At 42.8% G+C, this 27,502-nt stretch overlaps 2 protein-coding genes across 3 annotated transcripts; one reads left to right on the plus strand and one right to left on the minus strand.

Annotated features, from left to right (window-relative positions):
- The first annotated feature begins 355 nt into the window (after nucleotides 1–355).
- Nucleotides 356–10,156, plus strand: echdc2 (enoyl CoA hydratase domain containing 2). The gene is made up of 11 exons (XM_030083085.1): nucleotides 356–615; nucleotides 1,788–1,855; nucleotides 1,942–2,029; nucleotides 4,105–4,191; nucleotides 4,309–4,401; nucleotides 6,799–6,855; nucleotides 6,962–7,024; nucleotides 7,134–7,258; nucleotides 9,548–9,598; nucleotides 9,683–9,730; nucleotides 9,840–10,156. The coding sequence occupies exons 1-11, from the start codon at nucleotides 375–377 to the stop codon at nucleotides 9,915–9,917; spliced, it is 999 nt and encodes a 332-aa protein (XP_029938945.1). The 5' UTR covers nucleotides 356–374; the 3' UTR covers nucleotides 9,918–10,156.
- Nucleotides 10,157–12,148: 1,992 nt separating this feature from the next.
- On the minus strand, nucleotides 12,149–27,461 carry zyg11 (zyg-11 family member, cell cycle regulator). 2 transcript variants are annotated; one of them, XM_030083151.1, is made up of 18 exons: nucleotides 27,012–27,461; nucleotides 26,752–26,917; nucleotides 23,576–23,787; nucleotides 23,161–23,478; nucleotides 22,910–23,023; nucleotides 22,690–22,806; nucleotides 22,469–22,609; nucleotides 20,498–20,674; nucleotides 19,455–19,519; nucleotides 19,124–19,223; nucleotides 17,100–17,150; nucleotides 16,831–16,992; nucleotides 16,612–16,659; nucleotides 16,312–16,509; nucleotides 16,165–16,217; nucleotides 15,478–15,575; nucleotides 14,246–14,446; nucleotides 12,149–14,130 (listed from the first exon to the last, which is right to left on the minus strand). In XM_030083151.1, exons 1-17 carry the CDS (start codon nucleotides 27,033–27,035, stop codon nucleotides 14,256–14,258), a joined length of 2,235 nt encoding a protein of 744 aa, XP_029939011.1. In that variant the 5' UTR covers nucleotides 27,036–27,461; the 3' UTR covers nucleotides 12,149–14,130; nucleotides 14,246–14,255. The 2 variants fall into 2 exon arrangements, with proteins under 2 accessions (XP_029939011.1, XP_029939010.1); XM_030083150.1 differs by having other exon boundaries at nucleotides 12,149–14,131; nucleotides 14,228–14,446.
- Nucleotides 27,462–27,502: the final 41 nt, after the last annotated feature.

Here is a 27,502-nt window from a genome sequence, read left to right on the forward strand (position 1 = left end):
TAAAATGTCTCCTGCAGAAATGTGATGTGATGATGAAATATCTTCTTTGCCTTTCAAGTCGAGTTTAATATTTAATAAAAAATAAAAATGCTGACACCTAAAGAGAGGGCACCTTGATTTCTAAATGTCATTTTGAACCTGTTTTGTCAGCAGGTCCCAACTAGTTGTGAAAAACACCAAACTCGAGAATAAACTCGTGAATTACACTCAGGTCAGTTCTAAAAAGCAGTATAAATATTCAGCTGGACTTTGAAAATGACCCGCATTCATAGTCCCGTGGTGAGATTAATAATCTGCCTGAGTTGAGAGAAACAGGAAGAGGAGTTGCTCTGAACTTGTAGGAGGGCCTTCCTCTTTCTGGAAGCAGCAGAAACATGACGGGCCTCTTCTGCAGACTGGCAACTCGGAGCTGCTCCCTGTGGCGCCGTGGAGCGGTGGTCCTGCGGGAAGCGCACGGACCGCCTTCCCGTCCGCGCCCCCGGCACCGAGCGCCACTGCTGTCCGGCGAGGGCGCGTCTCCGGCGGCGCGCGGCGGCGCTCAGAGCCGTACGCAGCACTCCGAGGCGGTGGAGCCCGTGGAGGTGGAGCTAAAGCGGCTACAAGGCGCGGATTATGGTAGGAAGACACGTCCCAGCAGGTTTCTGCTGTTCACGAAAACACCTGTGCACATCACAGCGGAGAGGGGCAAGCGGCGGCCCGTGGAACAAAATCAGGTCCCCCATATCTTTTTAATGCACCCCCAATATATCAAAAACGTGCTTATAGGTGGAATGTTGAAGACGGTCGATTTAACCTTTGTACTGAATTTAGCCATTATAATCCAGACATTTCTGTGCATCTCAGTGTAGAGTAAAAAATAAATAAAAATACACATGGTTGTTACTTTACTAAGATTAAATTAGATATATTTATGTAGTTCTGTTTGTAAAGTTAGTCATTGTCATATATTCTATCACTGGACGTCACATTTTGGCCTTTAGTAGTGAGCATTTAGCAATAGTTCAAGTTTTCTCAAATACAGCAAAAATACAGCAGAACACAATTTTGACTTTGAAGATTTCATAGTTGTTCAGATCAATACTTTTAACCAATTTTGTGAATTTGTGAGTCAGGGAATGCGTTTTTCTTGCATTATGTCTTACCACTTATGTTTCTTTTACTTTTTCTTCTTTGTCTTTACTGACTACAATTTATTGTAAGAGACCTTGGGACGAAATTTGCATACAAAATAGAACTTAATGCAAAACCATAGGTGTAATTAAGTGTAATAATCATGACAGTTTCCAACTATATGAGACTTGAGGCATTTTTAAATAAAACCTTTTTTTTTTTTTTTAATAAAAGCACATTTTCACCACAGGTAATTGGATTCAAGTAGCCATTACCAAGACAGTCTTATAATATGGAAAACCAAAGGAATTCCTGTTTTCAACCTAAAATTACTACTTGTCATGAGATCAAGTGTGCATTTTGGGAGTTCAGTGGATGCAGATTTGTGTATTGTAAGAGCTAAAACTCTCGCAAAAAAATTCCACATTAAATTATTTGAATATCTTGTAATTGTGATAATGAACTCACATTCTAATTTCATCTTTTAGCATCAAAACTCTGTAGTTGCTAACTAAGAACACATACTAAATCCAAACACTTTGACTAATGTGACCTTATGAAAAGCACATTACTGTATCCTCACACATATATATTCTCAACCATTTATAACCAGAAAACTATAGGAACCCCAAAGTGGAGACTGTCAAACTGTCTCCCCGTTTCTTTTTCCTTCTCAGGGATCGTGGAGGTGTTGATGTGCCGACACAAAGCAAGAAATGCTCTTGGGCATGTGTTTGTGTCACAGGTGAGCAGTCCTCAACATCACACACACACGCATACACACACAACGCACAAACTAACGTGTGTGTGTGTGTGCGTGCGTGCGTGCAGATGAGGGAGCTGGTGTCGTCCCTGTCTGATGACTCATCCGTTCGAGTGGTTATTTTCAGGAGTTTAGTGCCAAATGTTTTCTGTGCAGGTGAGTGTTTTCTGCTGCGTCTATAATCTGCCAAGAATGTAATTTCTGACCTTTAACCGTTAGTGGTGACGTGTGCTTGTTGAAGATCACTAAAGTAAAAACAATCAGTTAAGCTGAACATAGACTTTTGTGGCTCTCGAAGTGTGTGTGAACGAACCCAAACAGACTGTAACCCTGCTCCTGTTCCTGCTTTCGTCCATGTTTTGTCAGAAGGGATGATTTGTGGTTGAATTCCTGATTTTTGTGTTTTACCATTATAAAATGCAGTGCTAAACATTGTTTGAGATCCATAGGCAAAACCCAGTTTCTCTTCATGTGCTCATTTATTGTAGATTTGTAGAAATCACAATTTCTTCTCATGATTTAAAAAAAGGAGAAAATCACACAAGGAGAAGGCGTCCTCCTGACCCCAAGGCTTTTCCTGGTGCTACACTCTCTGTGAAGTTCTTACTGGAAGTCCTCCAAACACAGTGAGAACCTCAGATACACAGGAGCTGAAAGCAGAAACTTTGAGGCTATTATTTCTCAAAATGAAGTAGAAAAACAAGATCATTTGCAGTAAAGAAAAGTCCGTCTTTAAGGAACTTTGTGCTGATTGTGTCTGTTCCGGGAGCCCACAACGTCACAAATTTGAGAGAATGTCTGCAGGGGGTCTTGTAGTTTTGAATCTGCACTGTCATCAGTTTTATCTGTTTCACTTCAACTCATATGGTCCCTGTTCCTTCTGTTACAGGCATCACTTTCATTAAGTGTTGTGTTTTTCTCTGTGTGTGGCCTGATATCTGCTCTGTCCATTTATTTCTTTTCGATGTGGTATTGTCATATTTGTTGAGTTTGAGTCTCATTATTGAGCTAATTCCCCTGAAATGCAAACTAAAATATATAAAAAAAAAAACAATGGTCTGTTTATAAAATATAAGACATGGTTGTGAAATTTACTTTATTTTATTTGCTATTAACCAGAAAAATCTACATGTACCTAAATGTGCTTTTAAAGAACCCGAACAAATGGATTTTTTAAGGGGGTGGTGGGATGAATTCAACATTGTGCTATTTGTAACAATGCCCTCTGCTGCAAAACAGTGAAATGCAAAAGAAACAAACAAGTCCTCCATTTCCAGCCCTTACTTCTACATATTCTCATGCCCTTTTTCTAATGCTATGTCCAGTAATACAATAAGTGACTAAAGCTTGTGGTTTATTTGACAAATCTGCAAAAAAAAAAAAGTAAATTCTTGACTTGTGCAGTGCTCTTCTTCAGACTGATGTTGGCAGAAAACCAGCTGCTTCTACGCGACCATGATTTCTGCAGCGATAAAAGTACTGCTGCACCTCTGATTCCTCGACTGCGGTCACAGTCAGGATTGTACTTCATCTTTCTCTGTTATTGAAACAGTGAAAGCCCCAGTGAACAAATCATGAACAGCAGCTTCTTTTATTGAAAAAAATTAAACTCGATGTCTCCTCTGTAATTTTTACATTTAATATCTCATAGGCTCGAACTCTGAGTGGAGCTGCCACCGTATTGAGACTGTAAACTCTCGCTCTCACACCACGCATGTCTTGTCAATAAATATTGTTTCAACTACTGTTGACATTACTGAACCTGAGCTACTGACAACTTGTTATCTACTTGATGGAAGATTGTAATTTATTAGCTATGGTAATTCCGTATTTTGCCCACAGCTGCTGCACACACTCGTGGTTTCACATGATGGCTTCTTTTATGGTCTCTGATTTGTCCTTGTTTTGCACTCTGTGCAACTTCTAGATTAAAATGTTTGGTTTCATAACAATAGGTTACATCTAAAATATTAGTTTGGCCTTTTTTTTAAAAATGTAATTTTTGTTACTTGTTCTCAAAAATGACATGTAAAGGCATGATAGGAAATACTTTTCTTTTTTCCCAATCAATTTCTTCTTTCTGTTTGTGTCCATTCATCTCTCGTTGTCATAAATGGTTTAGACATAGCCTAATTGATGTCAGAAATGAGAAGTACATAAACAAGAAGTATTTATGAGAAAATGTGTGAAGGATTGCTGTTTCCTGAGAGTGTGTGCATGTTTTTACAAAGGGGCCGACCTGAAAGAGAGAGCGCTCATGGACAACAGTGAGTCTGATCTGTTTGTTCACAGCCTGCGATCCCTCATGACTCAAATAGGTAAGGACCACAATCGATGAATGGACGAAGAAGCCATTTGACTCGTTTGCTTCACACTGCTGTTGCTCATGCTGCAGTGAAGTGAACTTTCCTCTCGTTGTCCGACTGCCTTGACAGCAATGTTACCGATGCCGACCGTGGCAGCAGTTGACGGAGTCGCCCTGGGAGGCGGACTGGAGCTCGCCTTGGCTTGCGACCTTCGCACTGCCGGTGAGACACTTCTGAATCCTCGCCCATCAACCCTGACCTCTTCAGTCTGCGCCGCTCTGGAGTGGCGTCTCCTTTCTTCCTTCAGGTGACGTTAATGAGGTTGGAAAAGGGATGTCATGTTCTCTTCACAGCCGTCACCAATCCAGTCATATCAGATCAGCCGTTTAGTCTGAACGGGGTCGGTGGTGAATCGTAGCTTCCACTTAGGGCCTTTTCATCCTTCTCACTGTGTCACGATCCATTAATGCCGTGGTTCTCAACCTGCGGATCAGGACTCCTCGGGGGCAGCGCCAAACAATCAGCGGCAAAATGATTGAGAAGTCGAGCAGGAAAAGAACACAATTCAGCTCATTTAAAAAAAAAAAATACACGGTCAGGGTACCGATCCAGTTAAAGCCTTGCATATGAAAGTGTAATTCTTTTAGTGATTTTTATCTTTTGATTGTGCTCTTAAGAGGAGGGAACCATCAAGAGCTTAACTGAGAGGTGACTGATGCATCAGTTTTGGTTAGAAAGTAGAAGATAGGTCCGAGAAAGAAAGCAACAAGCAAATCGAAAACATTCAGCTCCACTGTCAAAGATCCTGCAGGGAGGTACAGAGAGGTGTGTGTGTGTGTGTGTGTGTGTGTGTGTGTGTGTGTGTAAGAAAACCTCTTTGTAGTCTTAACCTCCATCATCTGAACTAGAAGATGGTCCAGACTGACTCTGGACTAGCCCTAGCTGTAAGCTGTACCGAACTAATCTTTTGAAGTGGAGTCTCTTCACCTCTCTCAGCTCAAACCACTGGACCTTCAGTCAGCACTCTGAGAACTTAGTCGACTGGTGGTAATGATATGGAACTAACAGCTCTCCCTACAAACCCAGGCTGTTACGCACTTCATTTGTTAAAAAAAATCTATTCTAGATTTTCCATGACAAGTATGATCTCTTGTGCTGCTTAAAGGTGCTGTAGGCAGGATTTTGCTAGTCAATGCTAATTTTTCTGTGTTTTATTTGGATTAAATGTTAGAGTACCCATTGATAATCCTTTAGGAGTGTAGCATAATTGCACTACCGTGAGGCCGCATCGTTTCCATCTGTCTCTGTTCTGAGCTGAAAAGGAATCTCCACAGCTCCAGGTATCTTTGACCAATCAGAAGAGCCCATGAGGCTCTAACCGTGATTGGTCGAGGCGCGTTCGTCGCACGTTCTTGTGGGAGGGGCTTAACTTGCGTAAGGGCGTGATGTCAGAGAAAACAGGACAGGATTGGCTGTGCTGGGTTTCAAATGGCCATCTTAGATGGGTCAAATCGCCATCTTGCTTAGGTAACCCTAAGCAAGATGGCGGAGATGCCAAATCCTGCCTACAGCACCTTTAACAGGGAGTTACGATAGTCCAGCATAAGTAAGAAATACTACAGTGTTATGAGTGTGATTCTGTACAGTCTTGAATGTCTTTAGATTTTAAGCTTTTTCAGATCAAAACATCAAAGCAAACAGTTCTTCTTCTCTCCCAGGAGTCAGTATTCTTAATGTTTTACCTGTAGTGTTTATGATCCATTGATATGCTTTGGGGAGAATGGCATCCTCTGAAGCCAGACACATCTCGCCCAGCTGTTCATGCAGCCTAATCTAAACATGAGCTTTTTTATTCAGCGTGGCAACTCTGTGATTGGTCGAGCACGAGCGAGCGAGGTGAGCAGGTGTTTGCATCTAATACTCTGACAGAAGCATCAGTCAGACTTTACGCCCAGCCTGGTTTCATGGTACTCAGCAGCCAAGACCTTCAACTGTCCTCTGTGTGTGTGTGTGTGTGTGTGTGTGTGTGTGTGTGTGTGTGTGTGTGTGTGTGTGTGTGTGTGTGTGTGTGCATGTGTGTGTGGCCTTGTTCTCCTGTGCCAGTAGAGACCTAACTAAATCTGATTGCACAATAAACCAAGGGGGACCACGTCACCCCGGAGACAAAAATGGAGGTCCTCATAAAATCAACAAATGTTTAGGTGAAGACGTGCTTCTCTGTAATGCTGTGGTTACTGTTTGGTTAATTTAAGGTTGTGGTCTGGAAAGTGGCGGTGGTTACAGCTGAGTTTGGACCGAGTCCACCAGACGACAGCATCAGTCAATATGTTGTTCTCATAAAGTGCAGTAAAGACTCTTTTCACCATGGGGTCATTTGGGTTTTCACAAGATAAAATCCCGGTATTTTTATAAAACATGTCTTCAGAGTTGCTGGGATTAGGCAAGAGTTTTTTCTCAATATATATAAGTCAATGCAATGTCCCTTAAAGCCATAAATACATATCCACCAGCTAAAGCACTGTGCACAGTCATATGCTTATGTGTGTGTGTGTGTGTGTGTGTGTGTGTGTGTGTGTGTGTGTGTGTGTGTGTGTGTGTGTGTGTGTGTGTGTGTTTCAGCTCATTCGGCACAGATGGGTCTGATTGAGACGACACGAGGACTGATCCCAGGGGCAGGTGAGATGAACAAAGGTCACAAAGCATGACCCCACACAGCAGCAGGAGTCTGAGCAGACTGACACAGCAGCTGCAGAGAGTTGACCTTGAATGGTTTGTCCTGCAGGGGGCAGTCAGCGGCTGCCGCGGATGGTGGGCATCACTTTGGCCAAAGAGCTCATCTTCACAGGTGGTGGTACAGAGAGGCTGACACCTTGATATCGGCGCAGAATGGTTTCTGCCAAGCCAGGTATTGTTTTTCTTTCTTGTGCATCACCCGCCTCTCTGACCGTCACCAGGTAGACGAGTGAGCGGGCGGACCGCTCTGGAGATGGGGCTCGCAAACAGAGCTGTGGAACAGAACCAGACAGGAGACGCTGCCTACAGAGAGGCACTCTGCCTGGCCAGGGAGATACTGCCCCAGGTCAGAATACAAATAAAGTTTTTTTCATTCTGGTACAGCTCAGATAGTGATGCATCTCTCCCCCTCTTCCTCCAGGCGCTGAGCCGCTCTGTTAACCCTTTTCCCTGCTTTCTCCCGTCCGTCTGTGCTGCAGCCCTGCTCTTCTGCTTCTTGTCTGCCTCTTTTATTTTTATATTCCTCCAGTCCTGGTGTTTCCTTCCCACCTTTTGCTTTCTTTCTGTCTCTCTCTCCTCTCTCCCCCTCTCTCTCTCCCTTCTCTCTTCCCTCTCTCTCCAGGCCTCTGTCGTTCCACATTTCTTTCACTCCAGTTCAGATGCCCGCAGTCAGCAGGGCCAGAGTGGCAGTCAAGTGGAGAAATGGACCACAAATAGCACACACACACACACACACACACACACACACACACACACACACACACACACACACACACACACACACACACACACACACACACACACACACACACACACGCGCGCGTTTGAGTTTGTGTGGTCTGAGTGATTGACTGGAATTTCAACTAACTCAAAGCCAAATAGGATAAGGGAGTAATTGGCCGATTTCAATCTTTCTGTGATTGTTATTTTGGCTTCTGGGAAGATGAAGGACGAATCTTTTGTGATTGACTGACATACGTATGCAGACTATAATTAAACATCTGCCTTACCTCATAGATTCTCACACAGCTTTATAAAGCTGAAGGGTTTTTTATGAAAAGCCTCAGAGTGGTTAGAGGATGGCGGTAGGGGAAGACGTTGGGCGGCCGGCCCTGACTCCTGGGACCGCAGTGGGCTCAACGTCCGGGTGAGGGCCTTGCCTGCCTGACTCAGGAGCTTGGTGCACGGTTCGATCTCGGCCTGGGGTCCTGTGTTGCTTCTCCTTCCTCTTGCGGGCTCCTCCTGGCTGCGGGCGTTCTTCTTTGGTTCTTCCTCTGGCGCCTCCTGGGTTGGGGTTGTGGTCTTCTCCGGGTTGATTTGCTGGGCGGTGTAGTCAGGACCCGCTTTCCCAGGGTTCCCAGAAGCAGCGGTGATCTGCGAGGCTGCCAGTGACCTTGAGGTGTCACACAGTCATTCTTCAAACGCTTCCACCATTTGTTATCCTCTCAAAACGGCCCCCAGTGCTATCGAGGCTCTGCTCCATCGGTCCGTATCCGTGAGGCTCAAGGAGACCGCCAGGACGATACGAACACAGAGTCAGACTGAAGGCTTCATGCTTATCCATATACATTTAGAACATCAGGCATTATTGAGCCTCTTTGGAATTAGAACAAATTATTTTTTCTTTTCTCCGAAACTAATTAAATCATGTCAGGATTTTGACCGCTTCTTTTTGTGTGTTCTTTTTGCTGAGATCAAGCTGGGTGTGTAAAATGAGTGTGGCCCCTTGATCTAGAAGCTTCCTTTAGCTCTATAGACAAAGAAACCACTATCATGCTCCTGTCATTCATGTTGGAGGCCTGTGTTCCGACGCTTTGCATCCTCTGGCTTTCATATTTCCATGGACGATCATCAGAGAAAGACAGCGGTGCATCTCTGACACTTGTTGCTTGTGTCAGTTATGTTTGTTTGTCCTTTTCTTCCAGTAATGTTTCACTTGTTGGCCTTTGCCCAAGAAATATCACTTGGATTAGTGTATGGTACAAGACGAAAGCAGCTCTCCACATGGTGCTGTTTTGGACCTTCACGCACTTCTCCGACTGAGTTTTTTTCTTAGCGCCACATTCAGGTTGAAGCTGAATCCAATGTGAAACTTTCTGATTGCATTCTAGAATGAGGATTTGAACATATTTGTGACAGCCTCATTGTTGTCCAGGTTCCTCTGACAGCCAGCTGCTTCTCTATGTTGCGGAGAAGAAAAGAAAGTTACTTTTTATTCAGAAATGTTATCATTTATTGGTTTAATCACTTTAAGTCATGAAAACTGCGGAAGTTAGGCTCAGTTAATGCTTATATGTTTTAGTTTGAATAAATGATTGATTTATCATACTGACCTGTCCAGAGTACACTCTGAGCTGCGCTCAGTGACCCTAAACAGAATGAAGCCATGTAGAAGATTAAATGATGGACGGTTCATCATCAGATATGTGGCAATAGTTACGTCCATCCAGAGCCGTTTGTCTTGTTTGGACCTTTTCATTTTAGAAAACATTCTAAAACATCAGTGCTTTGATTCTGCTTGCTTATTTATGAAGTTATTTTATACTTTTTTCACAGTCAGGGTGTTTGTGTTTATGTTTTCAGTAATCTGTGGAGTTTTAGTGATTCTAACAGCATCTTCCTGTCTGTTTCCCAGGCTCCTATCGCTGTGCGAATGGCTAAAGAAGCAGTGAACAGAGGCATTCAGGTTCGCTGTGATCCACATTTTTCATTGCTTTTTCAAGTCATTGATGTCAGTTTGCCCCAGTAGTGACTCTTTTTTTCCCTTCAGGTTGACATCAGTTCAGCAATGGCAATAGAGAGGATTTGTTATGCTCGGGTAAGAAATTCCCGCCTACTGGTGCAATTGCTTGCTGTAGTTGAGGATAAGGTGTTTTATTTCCTCTGGCCTGATGCGTCACTGATGTTCGCTCACCCTCTTTTTCCAGGTTATTCCCACCCGGGACCGACGGGAGGGTATGGCAGCCTTCATCGAGAAGAGACCTCCACAGTACACTGGAGAATAAACACTGGAATTCGCTGCTGGATTTATCCACCATGCTCACGCCGGAGCAGGCTACTCTCCCTGACCTTCCGTCTAATGAACAATTAACATTCACTGATTGTCTTTGTACATCCCAGCCGACGTCAATAAAGCCGGTAAAATGTCAGCTGACGGCTGTCTGCAGTCGACACGACCAAACTGAAAGGAGTGGATTTTCATTAGTGTGATGGTATAAAAAGACAATAAAGGATTTGTTATTTGTTTCTTTCCTTGATAACAAACTTTAAACACATGTAGCTGCGGAGTGGGTCCTGTTAGTCCAAACTGCACTGGGGTTTGACTCTCATATTTACAAAGAGGACCATTTTCCCATTAAAACAGTAATCTCAGCTTCAAATGTGTCCACTGTTTGAGCGGTGGTATCAGACAGACTTTAACACAGAACCACGGAATGAAAGGAGGGGCTGTTATAAAAGCTACATTATTGCTAATATAATTCACATTATCAAATCTGGTTCGACTACACGACCTCTGCTGACTGGACGTGTCCACTTTCCATGCAGGTCTGGGGAATTTCATTAATTCATGAAAATGTCTACTTTTCATGGCTGTTTAAGAAGCTAATGAGCATTATGCTGACTGGAGCTTTGCACAGCAGTGGTCAGATTCGAAGCAGTGCTGTTTCACGCAGATCCTTAATTTAACAACATGCTTAGTCCCACCTGAGCGCCTCAGACAGGACCTGAAAAGAGGACATGTCCTGTCCAACGTGGACTTATGGGCTCCCGATTATGGAGAGATCTGCGAGTGTCATTCAAGGTGCAAGAAAAGTTAGTTCTGATATATGAGAACATAAAAACCTTAGATATTTCACGAAAACTTAAGCGTGATCATCGTATTATTAAGAGATTTGTGGCTGATTCAGAGCACACACAGATTTGTGCAGATAAAGGCAAAATGAGAAAGGTTTCTGCCAGACAAACACATTGGATTAAGACAGCAGCTGCTAAAATGCCATTACGAAGCAGCAAACGTGTATTTGAAGCTGCTGGTGACTCTGGAGTCCCGCGAACATCAAGGTGTAGGATCCTCCAGATTCTTGCAGTTATGCATAAACCTTCTATTCTACCACCCCTAACCAATGCAGTGGGCCCAGAAATACATGAAGACCAATTTTCAAACAGTCCTTTTCACTGATGAATGCCGTGCAACCCTGGATGGTCCAGATGGATGGAGTAGTGGATGGTTGGTGTAAGGCCACCATGTTCCAACAAGGCCACAACGTCAGCAAGGAGGCGGAGTCATGTTTTGGGCCGGAATCATGGGGAGAGAGCCGGCCGGCCCCTTTAGGGTCCCTGAAGGTGTGAAAATGACTTCTGCAAAGTATGTTGAGTTTCTGACGGACCACTTTCTACCATGGTACAAAAACAAGAACTGTGCTTTCCGAAACAAAAATCATCTTCATGGCCGACAATGCACCATCTCCTGCTGCGAGGAATACCTCTGCTTCATAGGCTGCTATGGGCATAAAAGGACAGAAACTCATGGTGTGGCCCCCATCCTACCCCGACCTCAATACTATTGAGGAGCGTCCTCAAGCAACACATCTATGAAGTGGGAGGCAGTTCACGTCCAAACAGCAGCTCTGGGAGGCTGTTCTGACATCCTGCAAAGAAATTCAAGCAGAAACTCTCCATCAACTCATAAGTTCAATGGATGCAAGAATTGTGAAGCTGCTATTAAATACAGGGTCCTATGTTGAAATGTAACGTGACCTGTTATGATGTTTTTGATTGAAATAGCTTTTGATTTCAGTAAATATGACCAGCTGTAAATTCAACAAATGACTATTTTCAGTTCTTTACAAACTAGAAAATGTCTTGAAAATCTGTTGTGCATAATCATTTGGAACAATGCATTTTAAGTTTTTTAATTTTTGAAAAAAATATTTTCGTTGGAATGTTTGTTCAATAGCATTTGGATTAAATTTTGACAGCTAATGACTTGAAAATTATGCTGATTGTCATCTGCATCAACCATTTAGGAAAATCAGACAAAAATATAATTTGCATAAATAATAATTTGGAACGCAGCGTAAAGGTTTAGATTGAGGGTCCGCAGTACCGCCTGTGGTTCTCACTTCACTGTGCCTTGTTTAGTTGCTCCGTGTTTAATTCGAAGCAGATCCCATTCAGGTTCTGAACTAATTTAAAAATGTGAACCTGAGCAGTCTTCACAAAACATAAAAAAGGCTTATGGCAATGTACATTCTTTATTTCCAAACTTGAAAACAATTCTGGGCAACATGGCACAGTCATAGCAGGCAAGTATCTTTTAGAAAACAACACCCTCCCCCCTCAAAAAAAAAAAAAAATCTTTCATCACATTTTAATTAATTCACAATTAATTAAAACTGTTATTAAAAAAATTAAACTGGCCATTATTTAGAGGGATGTGTAGGAATTAAACAATCCAAGTCATCAAGAAAAAGAAAAAAAGCAATGACAGATATACGTTCTCTGTCCTTTCTGAAAGCGACTTTCAGCCTTGAGCCTGACTAAGAAGCTCGTCATCATTAAAAAACAGAATAAGGCTTTGAGCAAATGAAATGGTAATTCTGGCGCTTCACTGGCAGCGCTCACAATTACCATAAACAAGCCCACTACATGATAGCAATTTGTAAACACACACACGCGGGTATTCCCACGTGTTCTGATCTTTACAAATTTACTTGCCCTCAAAATAAAATAAAGTCTTACCGCTATGACTTCTGGCACAAAACTATATCTGTGACGTTGGTCCCTCCCACACAGAAAGTCGCCCTAATTAGACTATGTGACATCTCTGGATAGTAGAAGCATACCTTGATAAATATCATCTTATAGGACGCTAATGTGACATGACCAGTAATTACAGAATACTGAGGAAAAAAAAAAAAATCATTAATACTGAAAAATGTCTCTACTGTCTCTCTGTAAACAAGATTTCCACACTGCGCCTCCATTCTCAGTTCATGATCACATAAGCTGAAAAGCAAACCGAAATAGGACCAATGTAATTAACAATAAATTCATTTCCATGCAGCCGGTTCATCCACCAACTCGGTAGTTACTATTTCTCTCCCATTACCTAAATTTACAGACACTCTTTAAGATGCAGCTACTTGTACAGACGTACATACACGCATGCTCACACCGAGGTGCTGCTTCTGGTTTTAAGACGTAGGGATGGACTGGGAAGCATAACAAATATACTGATATATACACTACCTTCTCAAAGAAAAACAAAAAAAATGGATGCGACTCAACTCATCTGTACATTTGCAATAACTACACATCGTCGCTGCCGCTCCAGTCCAAAGAGCATGTGGACTTGAGCGGAGGCGGCTGACAGTGACGCTTTTGGTGTAAACTCTAGTGTATTGTACTCCCAGCTTCCCCAGTGATAAGTCATTCAGAACTTCCCAATGCTTGCACCCGAAAAGAAAGAAGAAAGAGTGAAGAAAAGTGCTCTGGGGTCTGAGATGTAAATTTCTTCATGATTTAGGTTAATATCCGTTACGTTTGAACAGACCGAGCACACCCGTGGCAAGTGTCCCGTCACATCAACTCAGAGGCGTTTAGCTGATAAAAGAACTAAATGGGGAGCTACAGTAGTACTGCGGACCTGGAGGAGCGGGTTTCAGTGAACAGAACACTGCGGGAAACAAACGAGCAGGCATTCCCAAAATGAACAGAGCGAGCATTCAGACAAACTCCAGCATGCTTGAGCTCGCGGCGGCATCATGCGTATTTGTAATGAGCTAGTCAACCAATTCATCCAGGGCGCTCGGCAACAAACGGCGGTTAGAGTCCACCCTCGGCCAAAGCTGCCAGAGGGGGTTTCTGTCCTGATTGAGATTTGTAAGAGTTCCCAGACATGATTTTGGTATTTAAAAAAAGAAAAAAAGAAAAAAGTCACCTCCATGTCAAACTGACAAGAGTGAGCGACAATAATAAAGATCGCATTGAGCTCAACAGAAAAGTACATTTTTTTCCCATTTCATTTTTAAACATAAGATTCAACACAGAGAAAAAATATTGTTCAAAACAATGCAAATAAAACAAAAAACCAATAAATAAAGTTAGTGTGTGCAAAAGTTTGCAATGTGTCTGTCCTGTTTATTCTTGAGGGATTTTTGTGCGTTTTCCACTTTGTGGGACACAGCTGATCATCCTCTTCTTGATTTTGCTTTTGCTGCAGGGAGAAAAAAAAAAGAAGAAAGAAATAGGACACAATTACGTGCTGAACAACAGTCAGTTTGTGAACAAAGGCGCTGGTTTCATGCGTTACCCTGCGTGTCCTCTTCGCTCCTGTGAGGTTACTGAGGCGGCGGGTGGCGGCCTGTGTACGCGTTCGCTGGCTGGCCGGTGCGAGCTCTGTGGCGCTGCAGACCCTCCAAGATGCTCTCCGTCAGCAGCTTGACGTCTTTGTGGGTCTGTGGGTGTGTGTGAATGTGCTCCAGCTGTTGCAGGCCGCCCTCCTCCAACAGCATGCTGCAATAGCGAGGAGCTGAGCAAAAGAAAGCAGAGGCCTGGTGAGCAGGTAAACAGTTTGTGGAGAGACGAATAGCACTAACATAATATTTACATTTCGTCCCCTATATTGAACACATAAATGAAGTCCTGCACCATATTTGCAGGGCTTTCATATCTTACTTTAGATTATTCAGAATTTTTTCCTATACTGGACACATATTTTTAGATTTAGGTGTTTTCTATAAATCTGTACTGTTGTTGGAACAATCAGGATTTCACCACGGTGGAACTAATTACAAAAGAGAAGTTGCAAAACAATTTGAATATTTGTGTTTGAAAGAACCCAATACCAGGATTTTAAAAGGCATATTAAAATATGCTTTTTCAGCAATGTGCGCAGACACACACAGACACACAAACACACACACTCTCACTGTAGGTAGTCTCAGAATAAACAAATGGAAAAGAAATATATACCAAAACAATGAGGCTGTCTTATTTTACATTTATTTTTTTATTACTTAGTCCAAAATACCTTTGTTCTGTTGAATTTGAGGCTTTTTTCACCATAAATGTGATAATAACAAATACTGTACTGAAATGATGAAAATGTACTTTTTTAAAATGACGTAGAGAATAAAATACTGAAAGATGACCAAATTTTCAGAGATTTTTTTTTCCCCCTCAGCCACCCAGCTTGTGCTGCACCTGGGAAGAAAAGCATCAATATTCAGTTGTGGTTAAAATTAACTGCGTGCAGTGCAGCATCTGTTAGAGGCTTCTTCCTGGTAAAGGAAGATCTTTGTTGCCCCTTTTGATCCTGACTCATGTGGGGTTGCTGAGCCTCTTTCTGCATTTTAACTGGATGGAAAAGCGCCATAAGATGTCTGCGTTATATTTAATGCAAAATAAGTGAAACTGGATCAGGGAACTGCAGATTTAAATGTGCAAAAAAAAAAAAAAAAAAGAAAAGAAATGTCAATGCTTCAAAACAGACAGATCGATGCTGCTGGTACTGAAATCAAACTGCATGCAGATGTCTGGGTTTCTACATGTAGCACTCACCGTTCTTGCTGCAGACGTGTTGCATGGCCCAGGCAGCCCACAGCTGCACCCCGGGGGTGTGAAAGCACTCCAGCAGAGGAAAGAAGGGGTTAAATGACCTGACGGAAGAGAAACAATGGCATTGACGCTGAGCTGTTCTGACGCTGTGTGACGTCTTGAAATCCACATTTTGAATACAGCTTCATTCTGTTAATTTCCGCTGTGATAAACTAATGTGGAATGGTTAGAAGGTTAAAGGTCGCACTGACAAGTTCATTTTAAGGTATGCCATAGTTTTTTTCTTCTTCTTTTTTTTTTTAAGCAGTGAGCATGTCAGGCACAGTTATTTTTTCCATGGAAAACAGGTTTTGTCCTGAGTCACTCGATATAAACAATTACATATGAAATGTTGAATTGCTTCGCAGAAAAGAAGGTCAAGGTTTAAATACTGGACAGGGGCTTCTCTGTGGGGTTTGCTTGTGTTTGTTTTAAGTACGGTACTCCTTCAACACCCCAAAGAAAGAAGTGCCACAAACACAGAAACACAAGACTCCAGCTACACAAAATTTAAAGTCCGAGTTATCCGTCGAGCGTACGCGAGCTTTTTCACGGTCAGCTGGGATCCTGTCCAGCTTTGCAAATGTGCCCCTGATAAAGTATTTATAGAGAAATGGATGAATAAACTAACAGATGGAAGCTGGATCTCACCTGTAAGCCACCATTTCGCAGTCGGGCAGCGGCCACTTCATTATGACATCGTGCTAAAAACAAATCAAACGCATATCAGGCTAAGAAATATCAACACCCCGTGTCTCCTGCAAACTGGAAGGTCTGCCTTTACATAAAGGTTCTCACCAGCTGCTCCAGCAGCAAGGACCAGAGATTAGGGCTGAGCACCCAGGCCTCCTTCCCTCGAGACATGAGGTGAGCCAGGATGCCTGCGGCGAAGTAGCTCACTTCCACGTCGGGGCTGTGCAGCAGGGGGCAGATGTGGTCCAGAAATCCCTGCACCATCAGCTCCCCGTGCAGCTCCCTCACCTCCGCTATGTTGTTCTGCCAGACAAAAGACGAAGAGGCGACGACAACGTCTTAGATGTGCATCACTGCATCCAACTCCGTGCTGTGTGAGCGCTAATAAAAGGGCAGTAAACTCACCAGAAGGCCGAGAACCTTTTGCTGAATAGAAGAGTCGGTGGGGAACGACTGTAGGGGAGGGGGTATGAACAAGAGTGAGTCAGCCTGCCCCACAGGCACATGTACTTACATCGAGGAACGCATGATTAAGTGTGATGATTAACTCCTATAGAAACGCGCTTCAAGCTGTTCTCTCTGCGGTGCTGAATATTTATCTGCATGTTGAAATTTCCTGTTTACCTCCAGAACTTTAATGAACAGGTCCAGACCCTGGTTCTCAATGAAATGCTGGCAGGTCGTCGGTGATTCATCGGTGAGGTTCCAGAGTGCGCTCAGGGTAAATTTCAGGGTGGCGTCCACCACGCCCTGAGTCGCTTTCTGACGCACGATGTGGAGCAGTTGCTGCGGGGAAGGAAGACAAAATTTGAAATGAAAAATTCACCTTTTTTTTCCCCCGTCCTAGTAAACAAGTAAAAGCTGAGGGAATTCAGCCTCGATGAGAAACGTACCTTCACAATGAACAGCTCTGCTCCGAGCTGGGCTGTCTGCTCTGTAGATAACTGAAACACACACACACACACAAACACATTTTACAATAACTGCAAAGCCAGGCAAAGATCGTTGTCCTTGTAAGCGGACAGCACAGCATAACGTCAAGTTTATAAAAAAAAAAAAAAAAAAGATTTTGTGAGATTTAAAAATACGATTGTCTTGTGATTTAACTTTAATAAAACAGCTCAAGTCTCAATCTGGACATAAGATATTATACTGAGGTGGAAAAACAACATGAGGTGATCCATCAAGGAACGACGCAGCCAGCACCAGCCGGCTCCGTACAAACAAACAAACAATCATTTTGGTCAGAAAGGAAGTTAGGCCATTAGTTTAGCGAGGTGTCAGAAGGTTTTTATCGATCCTACACAGAGGAAGTTTGCGGAGCCGAAGCAACGAAATGGACAAGAAAAGCAAAAGAGGCTCTTCGAAGGATAACAACAGTTCACAACACACGTCATTTAGAGGAAGCTTCTCAGACACTCAAGGTCGTTTCACATCAGAGGAACACATGTGAATTCAGAAAAAAGTTCTTGGACAATATTTAAAAAAAAAAAAAATCGAGACAGTAAATAAGTAAAAAAAAAAAGAAAGTTCCAAATCCAAACATGGGATCAAACTGATTTGTTTATTTTAATGTAAGGTTTTAGTTCTATTCATGATGTGATTTCTAAGGGATCTGCAGAGTTTGGGAGCAAAACCCCACTGTGCTGACGTTACATGGACACACTAATCAGTTCCTAAAAGGAAGTTGCGATTGCAGCTAATTTAAATTCAAACAATCTCCCTGAATTCTGTGCAAACTTGCAATTATATCAAGTTGCGGAGATAAAGCTGCAAGGCCACACAGACTTCATGGACACTGCAATTACAGCAAATAATTAAAATAAACCAGCTTCCTGGAGGGACTGGTCAATGGGTGTGTGTAGCAGTAATAAACCGACGGTTTAGGCCGACTATAAACTGAGCAGGACGAGTTCTGAAGATCACTGCAGGATTCTGAATTGCAAACATGGTTTGGCCAGGAGCCAGTTTAACGGAAAATGAGGAAAAATGCCACGTTAGATCGGTTTGGTGTGACTCTGTGACACAGCGTTCAAAATGAATTCATTTCAGCTGCCAGCGAGGAGCGCTTTACAGTCGTCATTTTGTGATCTGGCTTGGCCAATAAAAATCACTTCAGTGTGGTGTTGTTCTGAGACTCATAACGTGTAGGACCTACACGTTATATGAGTTATTATCAGTTATTAACCACCAGTTATTAACCACCTGCACTGTAGGTGGTTAAAGGCAGACTGGGAAAGGTCAGTGGAACTGCCAAGAGGCTTGATTTGTGTCAAAGGTAAAGCCAAGGTTGAAAACTTCAGAAACATGAGTGAAACATTAATTATGGAGACGTGGGTTATTATTTTGTCTAAGCACAATGTCAGTGAAAATACAGTCAAGACTGAAGATACAATTGTTAACATCCTTTGGGATCTATCAAACCAAGATGCTTCCTGGAACACAGATGTTAAAAAGTTTCACTCGACAATTCATTGAGAGTCATTTTACAATCTAAGGCATGTTTCATTAAAAAATATTTATTATAGAATTTCTTAAAATGGGCAACGAAAAAAAAATACTCAGACAGACATGAATGTGGAAGTCAAAAGTATAAAAAGTGCATAAAAAAACGTCAATCCTATAAATAGACCAGCTGACTAATAAATGCACAAATGCATGTGATCAAACACTGCAAGTTGAGTCACTGATTTCACCCTATCAATTAGTGGAACACGTAACTAAAACACCTGGTTAAATGTGTGACTGGTGAAGGCTTCCAGCGTACAGAGCTCAGTCCCTCCGCGGAGCTGTTCACTCCGGCAGCGCAGAGCAACTCCCTGAAGCCAGGCGCTGCTGGTGTCCAACATTAACAGTGCATACAGTGTATTTCAAGAAAAACACGAAACATTTTTATATCAGAGATATAAAAATCTACCTTCGCAGCCAGTATGGAGATGATTGCAACCGCCATCCTCTGCATGTTCTGGTCTTCATGGTTGCAGAGCCACTGCATCACCAGCTTAGCGGCTTCGAACCTTTAAAAAGAAAAGTGCAGCAAAGCGTTTGCTGTGATGTGACATCTTCTGTCAAAGACAGAATTTCTGAAATAGTCAGTCATGGAATATTTTACAAATTTCCTGATTTACAGATGCGAAAGAAGCTCATTTACAGTTTTGGTCTTTAAGCATTTTTAAAAGTCGATGCAGGACGCGATGTCCAACCAGCCTGAAACACACACAGCCGTTGCGGCAGAGGTTTTTAATCACCTGTTGAATGGGACCTCTTGTAGGATTCGATCGCTGCACAGAGACAACAGGCAGTTCTTCTGCAGCTATAAAAGCAAAGACAAACTGGCATCAGCATTCAACTTCATCAACAACTGACTGCAGTGGCGCTCAGTAAAGAAATATATCAGACGTGTTTCATCTCACGTTATTAAATCTACTATAAAAACATTGCATGTACTGACTGCACTGAACCATATTCATACAGTATGACAGTCTTTTCTTTACACCTTGAGTTCTCATCCCGAACTCCTGGATTTCTTTAAAGCAAAGGTAACAATAGGTTTGGATTGAGATGGATAGAAACTGCACTTTGTTTTCGTTTTTTGGAGGGGGGGGGGGGGTCCATTAAAACAAAACAAAACAAAACAAAAAAAAAAATGAAGCTGCTTCTTGGGTTTTCCATGAACATTTTCTGGTTGTACAAGTTCTTTCTTTGGATGTTTAGTTTTGGACACACTGCCCTCTAAAGGCTGCAGACTCCTATCAATAAGTGGCTCAGTCCTTGAGACCGAGATTAAACTTTATTCTATTGCAACAACACATCATCAGTAGGGACTGAAATACTTTGGATTTTTATGGGATCTGTTATGTTCTCATGCAAACTTACATGTGGACAATATAAAGAAAAATCTGATATTTTTTTGTATTAAACTAATTCCATTTTGCTCTCCACTGCTTGTAAGATATGCAGTTTGATTTTAGAACTATCAAATTACAGCTGTTTTAAAAATTGGTTCAGTTTTTAGTACATGGTTAAAAGGGTTTTATTTTTATTTCATATCAAACTTCAGAAGGTCACTGTAGGCATTGGTATGGACACTCAGAAAGTCAGTGAAAATGGTACAGCTTCACATGTTACTGAGGTATTTTTTTATTCTTAAGGTCTTAAAAATATGACAAAGGGTTAAATTTGTGACTTGGGTCATGCCTCTTATGGGTTTCCTGTGCAGACAAACTGTTTCACATGAGTGCCTTTTTCTTCTTCCTTTGTTTTCAGACTGGAAGGAGCCACAGAAAGCTACCTGCTGGTGGTTGGGGAAAGTCTTCATGGCCTCTAGTAGAAGCTGAGTGACGGTACTCAGCAATCGGACGGGCATCCCTGCCGCCAAATCCTGCTTTGTCAGGTTGAACACACACGCGCTGCCGGCCAGCTGTACATTCAGAGTGGCTGGATGATTCTTCATACCCACAACAACCAGCTGAAAAATACAAAAAATAAGGAAAATTTAAATACATCGAGCATTACAGAAAACTGATGTGGTTCTCGAAATATGCAAAGGTTCAATGTTTTTGATTGTTTGCAACCTTTTTTTTTAATTTTTAGGCTTTTATGTCTATTTATGTGCAACGCTTTCTTTCAGCTGCTGCTGTTTATAAAGTGCAATATAATTAAAGTTGAGTTGAATAAATGAAAACAGATATGACATGTAAATCTCGCGAGCCCAATATAACACAGACAACATACTCAGATGTTGAGACTGAGATGTTGGCCCCAAACGGGGAATAAAATATCGGCTGGTTTTGAATTTGACAGCATATTAGACGTTTCAGCGACCAACACACACACAGAGGACCACCAATCTGGGACAAACGGCGTGTGGCAATTGCTGGGAACACTTCAGCGGATTGTTGATGTAAAATCCAGAAACGTGAAGGTCTCACTATTTACAGTGTATAATATCCTCGAAAGATTGGGAGGATGAGAAGAAATCTGACGTTGCCAAAGGACAAGACTCCATTCTGATTAACTTTGACCTGTTAAGACTTAACAGCATCAAAACATTAGAGAACCCAAATTATCACCATTGTGAACCTCTGCTCTGCTCCACAATGCCCTGTACAATCACAAAAAAAGGTTAAACAAACTTCATAATACACTACATGTGAAATAAAACTGGTTTGTTATATTCTGTAACGAGTTCCTCTTTCTGAAGATAAACTATTTTGGGGTTACGCATCGCCTCTGGGTGTTTGGTGGACTTGTGCAGCCTCAGCTTGCACAGTTTTAGACTTTCACTCCCCAGTTGTTCACGGCAGTAGATGCATTTGGCTCCAAGTTTGTCCTTTGCTTCTGTGCGACTCTCTTCATAGGCTCTTTTCTCTTTGACCAATTCATCTTTCTCTTTAGCTTGCTGCTTAGATTTTTATTGCAAAGCTATTCTGTGCCAAATGAATTAAACGCAGAGTCACCAATTTTTAAGACAAAAACATGTTATACCCCTTAAGATCAAGAGGGTTCAAGACCCCCTGTGAATGTTTGGTGACCCCCAGGTTGAGAATAACTGTCCTATTGGGTATCGCTACATGATACTCAGGGACACTTCCAGAAAACATGCTGGGGAAAAAAATGCTATAACAGCCATAGCTCACTTGAAATGACATGAGACAAAATGTACAACTCTTCTGTGGCCATTGAGTAGCATTACTGCCCGTGACGTGGGCAGCTTACACATCCGAAAAACACCATCAAAGGCAAAAGTACATTTCAAAGAAATCTCAGCAGATAAAATCTGCTCTTGTCCAGATAATGTCTCTTTGAGGTAAGGCCACTGTCTTTCAGGAAGACAATAATCTTAAATCATTTAGTGAATCCAGCCCAGCAGCACGGCTTCACAGGAGTCCCAGTGCTTAACTGGCTCTGCCGGTAATTCAGATATTTCAGTAAGATTATGGCGACAAATGCTCAGGACTGCCGAACCACTTTAATCTCAAATCAGAAATCATCTCCAGAAAAGCTGCACACTTAAACAAGACCCTGTTTTAACTTTTTCACTTTTTATAACTATAATCAAAATTAGAAAATAAATCAGTCTCAACACCTGATCGTATGATTTGATGAGAACAAAGATTTATGAAATTTTGTATTTTGCTGTTATTTATATTTAACTATCTGAGGTTTGTTTTTAAGGAGGGCAGTCGTAGATGTGTCTCTTATCACTGACCATAAAAATAGAGATAACGTAAGAGAAACAAAATGTTTGTTGAGTGTTTACCTTTAGGATATCGTGCCTTGGTTTCTCCATGACATGGGTCAGGCTGAACAGATGAAACAGGGCTTCTCGGACAAAACCTTCTCTCTCACTGTAGCGTCGCAGAGCCTCACAGATCTGAGTCTCATTCGCTTCTCCTGCTACCTGTTAGTAAACATAGGACAGTTCAAATGTCTCTGTGTCTAATCACTTCGCTCAGATTACTTTTGCTTATTTGTACCTACTTTTAGATTTCCTTCTCCAGAGAGAAAGTCTGAGAAGCCAGCATCTGTAGCCAGAAGCCCCACAAAGGCCATCCCTGGTCTTTCATCAACAAAGGCTTTAACAGCTGCATCTGTCACCTATGATTTCCACAAAGAAAAAAACAACAAAAAACTGTAAAATCTTGGCACTTTATTTGAAAGTTGCCTTAAAATGACTTGAGTCATAACAGTCTAAACACACCTGCTTCCTCCCCGACACATCAAGAGAAATGAGCGCAGGCAGGATCCCCGTCTGCTCCAGCAGTTGCCGAGCCACATCAGAGGTGAACTGCTTATCGTCACTGATGTCCAGGTGCTGCGGAAAACATGGTTTTCACAATTACCACAACAACAAACAAGCACGGTTTGTGAAATTACACAGGTTGACATTGACATGGAAATTTGATTTAGCCAATAGATACACAACATTCACAGTTTTTATTTTCCATTTACCTGCAACACGTTGAACTGGCCGAGGATTTCCAGAATCTGAGAGGTGCTCATTTCCAGCCTTTTGATTTGGTAGAGCGTGAGAGAACGTAGCCGTTCCTTCAGACCCAGCAGAGGAGTCAGGTTGGTAATTGAGGTGTTTGAGAGATCGAGGCTCTCCAGCCGAGGCAAGGAACACACATCGACTAAGCCGGAGTGATAGAAGTCTACGTTAGCTAGGGAGAGTGAGCGCAGGCCCTGGAGAGAGCTGAAGCGATACCAGATTGGTTCCTCTAGAGAAGACATGGTGAGGCCTGTGAGGAAAAGTCGCTGGAGAGACTTCTGTGAAAAGAACCGAGAGAAAAATACAACTTTATTTTTAATATTCAGTGTGGAGAGGTAGTTAAGTAACACAACTTGACACACACTCTGGCTTTACCTGACAGTGCCTGTTGGTGGCCAGGCCCTGGAGAATATCAGGAATAGTCAGGTCTGCATTGACCCTTGAAGCATCGAGCTCCAGCAGTCTGTGAGGGCACAAGGCTTTCTGAAAGGCCTCCGCAGAGATCCGAGCCGTACGGATGCAGGCTCGTCTCAGTCGCAGGTATTCACAGTTCCGAAACACACCCACAGTGCTGTCGTTCAGGAGACCTGAGGACAAAATAACTATTGTCAGTGGTCATTAAATGTTCTCAACTTCTTTTTCCTGGTACTTTCTGGAGGCTAAATCAGAAACATGGATGTATGTAGAAAGTCACCAGTCCCATGTTTAGCCTTAGGACAACCAATGTTACAATACTCATGTGACTCCATTCAGTTTCCCTGATTTAAACTTCATTTTGCCTGTTTGAAATATTTTTACTGTTTCAATAAATGTATTGCTTTTGAAGTTTCCACACTTGACACAAGTGCACCTTCATACAGGCTCCAACAGCTTTATTTCCTCTTTCTACAGTTTATTTCTATTGAGATTAAAAAAACAAACCAAACTTCAAACATCAGAGCAGGAAGGAGCAAAATGCTGTCTTTGTTCACTTCAATCCTGGACTGATTTACGTGACAACACAGACATGTGTGCATGAGTGTCGCTTTTCAATATGAAAACACTGGTGCCTGTTGGTGCAGCAGGGTATTTACCTGAAGAATAGAAAGGAATAGAAATACTTTGCTAATCCCAGAGGGAAATTATTTGAAAAGCAGGGGGTTCATGCTGGTGCGAGTCGTGCAACAACAGCCATACTATTAATAAAGCTCTTTCAAAACACTCAAGGACAGTGTACAAACATGAAGTACCTTTAATGGATGCATGTTCTTGAAGGACTGATTTTACTTCTGAAGCTCTACATGGTTTGTCAGAACGGTTGCAACCACACGGACCTGTGCATAATTTTAAGCTGCTCTCATGGATCATGTGACACATCGAGACCAAGACAGTCTCGACATCAATGATCAGAATTAAAACTTACAAATAACATGTGTTTCAATAAGTGCTAGAGCTCCACACTCCCGGGAGACCATCAACGCACTGAGCTCCTCTCCTCATTAATGCAGCCATATATCACCATTACATATAATTAACATGGTGTCTCTGCCCTCTCTGAACCTTACTGCAGGATCTGACAGTGGAGCTGGGAGTTGTTGCTCTCTAGCTCTGCCCTACTTTTTTCTCATTCACTATTCCCTCAACTCCAACTGGTGCACCAGAAAAATGCCTGAGCCTGGTTCTGAAAAGGTTCCATCTTATTAAAAGAGAGCTTTTCTTCTCCACAATTGTCCATGCTTGATTATATTGGATTGCTTGGTTTTTGCTGTGAAAATGCAATCAGATGGCTAGGCCATATGCAATATTAGTGCTATAAAATAGAACAGAAATACTTTCATCCCAGAGGGAAGTTACTGTCACATAACTCCACACAGAATAAGTAGAAAACAAGATAAAAAATATCAGCAAGGCAAAGATAAGCTACATTAAATAATTAAATATGAATATACACAGGACCAAGCTAAGCAGTGACTAATATAAGCACAAAAGAATGAAATGAACAGAAAAACACAATAAACACAATTTACAAAGAAGAGTTAAACAGTCAATTAGCCACAGGAATGAAGGGTCTCCTGAGGCGCTCTGCACAGCACTTTGCTGGTGTCATGGAGGCAAACGAACAGAAAATGTCAGGATACCATGGTCAATGAATTCTGCACAAGTTTGATTGCAATGCAATAGGGAGGTATCCGCAGAGTCTGTGTTTTGCAGAGAGTAACACAGAGAATTCCAAAGGCTGGAGAGAAGGGGGTAGGCTTTTATAGCCAGTCTGGATAAGTATCAAAAGAACTGTATGTTTACGTGTGTGTGAACATATTGTCACAGTCTGCAGGTGCAAGCATTAACCAGCCCAACCTTGGCCCAGCACATCCCCTGCTTATCAGACACAGCGAGGACAGTTTTGAGAGAGTAGACGTATGTGCGTCATTTCTGTATAAATGAAAGAGTACAATAAAATAAGAGAAGATCTCTAATAAAGGAATTAAATAATTTTGTGACAGTGTAATGAGAGCCTGTTGCTCAAGGTTCTACTGCTGTTGACCAGGACTTCATGAAGGGGTGAAGAGACATGGTTCAGGATGGAGCTCAGTTTGGACCAGATCCCGATCCCCCCCCCCCCCCCCCCCCCCGAGACCACCTCCACCCACATCCCATCACTGGCCTTTCTGACGAGTCTGTTGAGCCTGTTGGTGTCGGCCGCCCTCCGCCTGCTGCCCCACACAGGGTTGCCCTCACTACCACAGACTCATAGAACACCTTCACCATAGCACAGCAGATGATGACGGACAACAGCGGCCTCAAAAACAAAGACGGCATCTTGTAAAGAGTGTCACTGTTCTGAACTCAGTGCAGAACTCAGTGTTATTAATCCCAGAGTGACATTCTTTAATTCTCTGCATTTGACTCACCCTATTACTAGGAGCGGCGGGCAGCAGGGGCCCACAGTGTTGTGAGAACTGAAGTAATGATAGTAAGAATCCAAATACACTTCTCTAACCTCTAGGCAACAACTCTGAGTAGAACTGAAGTGAATATCCTGAAATCCCTTTGGAATAACATTCTGACAGTTTAAAATTCACGACAAAACAGCAAAAAGGAGCCTGAGCTTCTGCAGAACAGTACTAAGTATGAAGACATGTGTCGGACAAGGTGCAGCTCCTCTCATCTATATATAGCCCACTACTGAATCACCTTTTGGGGACTCATTAAAAAAAGAGCCTTCTTACAGCTGATATTTTTTTCCTGCTGCTGGATTTGGTAGTTTTAGAGTTTATTAATGGTATGTCAGATAACACTGCTCACTGATTAGTGCTGTGTGCCTTTCAGAAATTAATGCCTGTATTTCCATCACCATGTTAGGCCCCTTATTGATCATCTTGCACTCAACCAATTCCACTGTTCACCTCAACAGTCCATCCTAGGAGCAGAGGGATGCCGCAGTGCAGGGAGCTGCTTGGGGAGTCAGGGGCCTTGCTCACGGACAGCATGGGGATTCGAACCCGCAAACCTCAGACCACACGCTTGCTTCTCCAGACACCAGCACGCGACGCAAACCCACTTCAAGGCTTTACCTTCAGTTGCCATCTTGGCCAGCAGCTGGTCTGCCAGCTCCTGGGGGAAGAGCACAGCCTCCCTGAAGCACAGGGAGCCGTCGGGGCGCTTCACGCAGAAACACTCCAGGTTCTGGCTCACGCAAGTCAGGCACAGGTCTGTCAGCGACTCCGGAGACGCATCGTCCTGGAGACAAAAGCAGCGCGTTGGCTTGAGCTGACTGCTGGGGATTTCTGCAGACGCCGGGCGAACTAAGCAAAGCCCACGAAGTGAAACTTACCGTGTTGATGAAATTGTACGCCATGGCTGAGGTTTCCAAGTTTTAATCGATGCGACGGGAGCAGGTGTGCAAATCTCCAGCACGGACGTTGGCGTCGCGCCCCTCTTTATCCGCTGGCAGTGGTGACCCGCTGCGGACACGCTGAAATGATCCTTATCGGCGTTCCGCCCAAAACGAAACAAAACAAAACAAAACAAAACAAAACAAAAAACAAGAGGACGCGGAGGGCGAGCGAAACTCGACGGCTGCTAGCAGCGGGCTAGCTCACTTGTTGTCGCCTCCGTGGAGGTGTTGCCTCTGTGCGGAAACCTCGACAGTGGCGATCTACCCTGGAATTCATGTCGACCTGCAGCAGCGGCGGCTGAAAATCCGAGAGAGAAAAAAAAACTGAGCGAAATGTTTTTTTTTTTTTTTTTAAATCGGAGCGACCAGACAGACAGTAAACAAAGGTCACAACACAGGAAGTAGTTTGTGAAGTGGGCGGGGCTACG

This window comes from Salarias fasciatus, chromosome 23, assembly GCF_902148845.1.
Source record: "Salarias fasciatus chromosome 23, fSalaFa1.1, whole genome shotgun sequence".
NCBI lineage: Eukaryota > Metazoa > Chordata > Actinopteri > Blenniiformes > Blenniidae > Salarias > Salarias fasciatus.

Excerpts from the sequence above, each read along its gene's own strand:
- zyg11 (XM_030083151.1), bottom strand. The coding sequence starts at position 27,035 with ATGGCGTACAATTTCATCAACACG. Across the intron at positions 26,918-27,011 it reads CGTACAATTTCATCAACACG|GACGATGCGTCTCCGGAGTC; the intron begins GTAAGTTTCACT and ends TTTTGTCTCCAG. Across the intron at positions 19,520-20,497 it reads CTTTCCCCAACCACCAGCAG|CTGCAGAAGAACTGCCTGTT; the intron begins GTAGCTTTCTGT and ends TTGCTTTTATAG.
- echdc2 (XM_030083085.1), top strand. The coding sequence starts at position 375 with ATGACGGGCCTCTTCTGCAGACTGGCAACTCGGAGCTGCTCCCTGTGG. Across the intron at positions 4,402-6,798 it reads TTGCGACCTTCGCACTGCCG|CTCATTCGGCACAGATGGGT; the intron begins GTGAGACACTTC and ends TGTGTGTTTCAG. Across the intron at positions 9,731-9,839 it reads AGAGGATTTGTTATGCTCGG|GTTATTCCCACCCGGGACCG; the intron begins GTAAGAAATTCC and ends CTCTTTTTCCAG.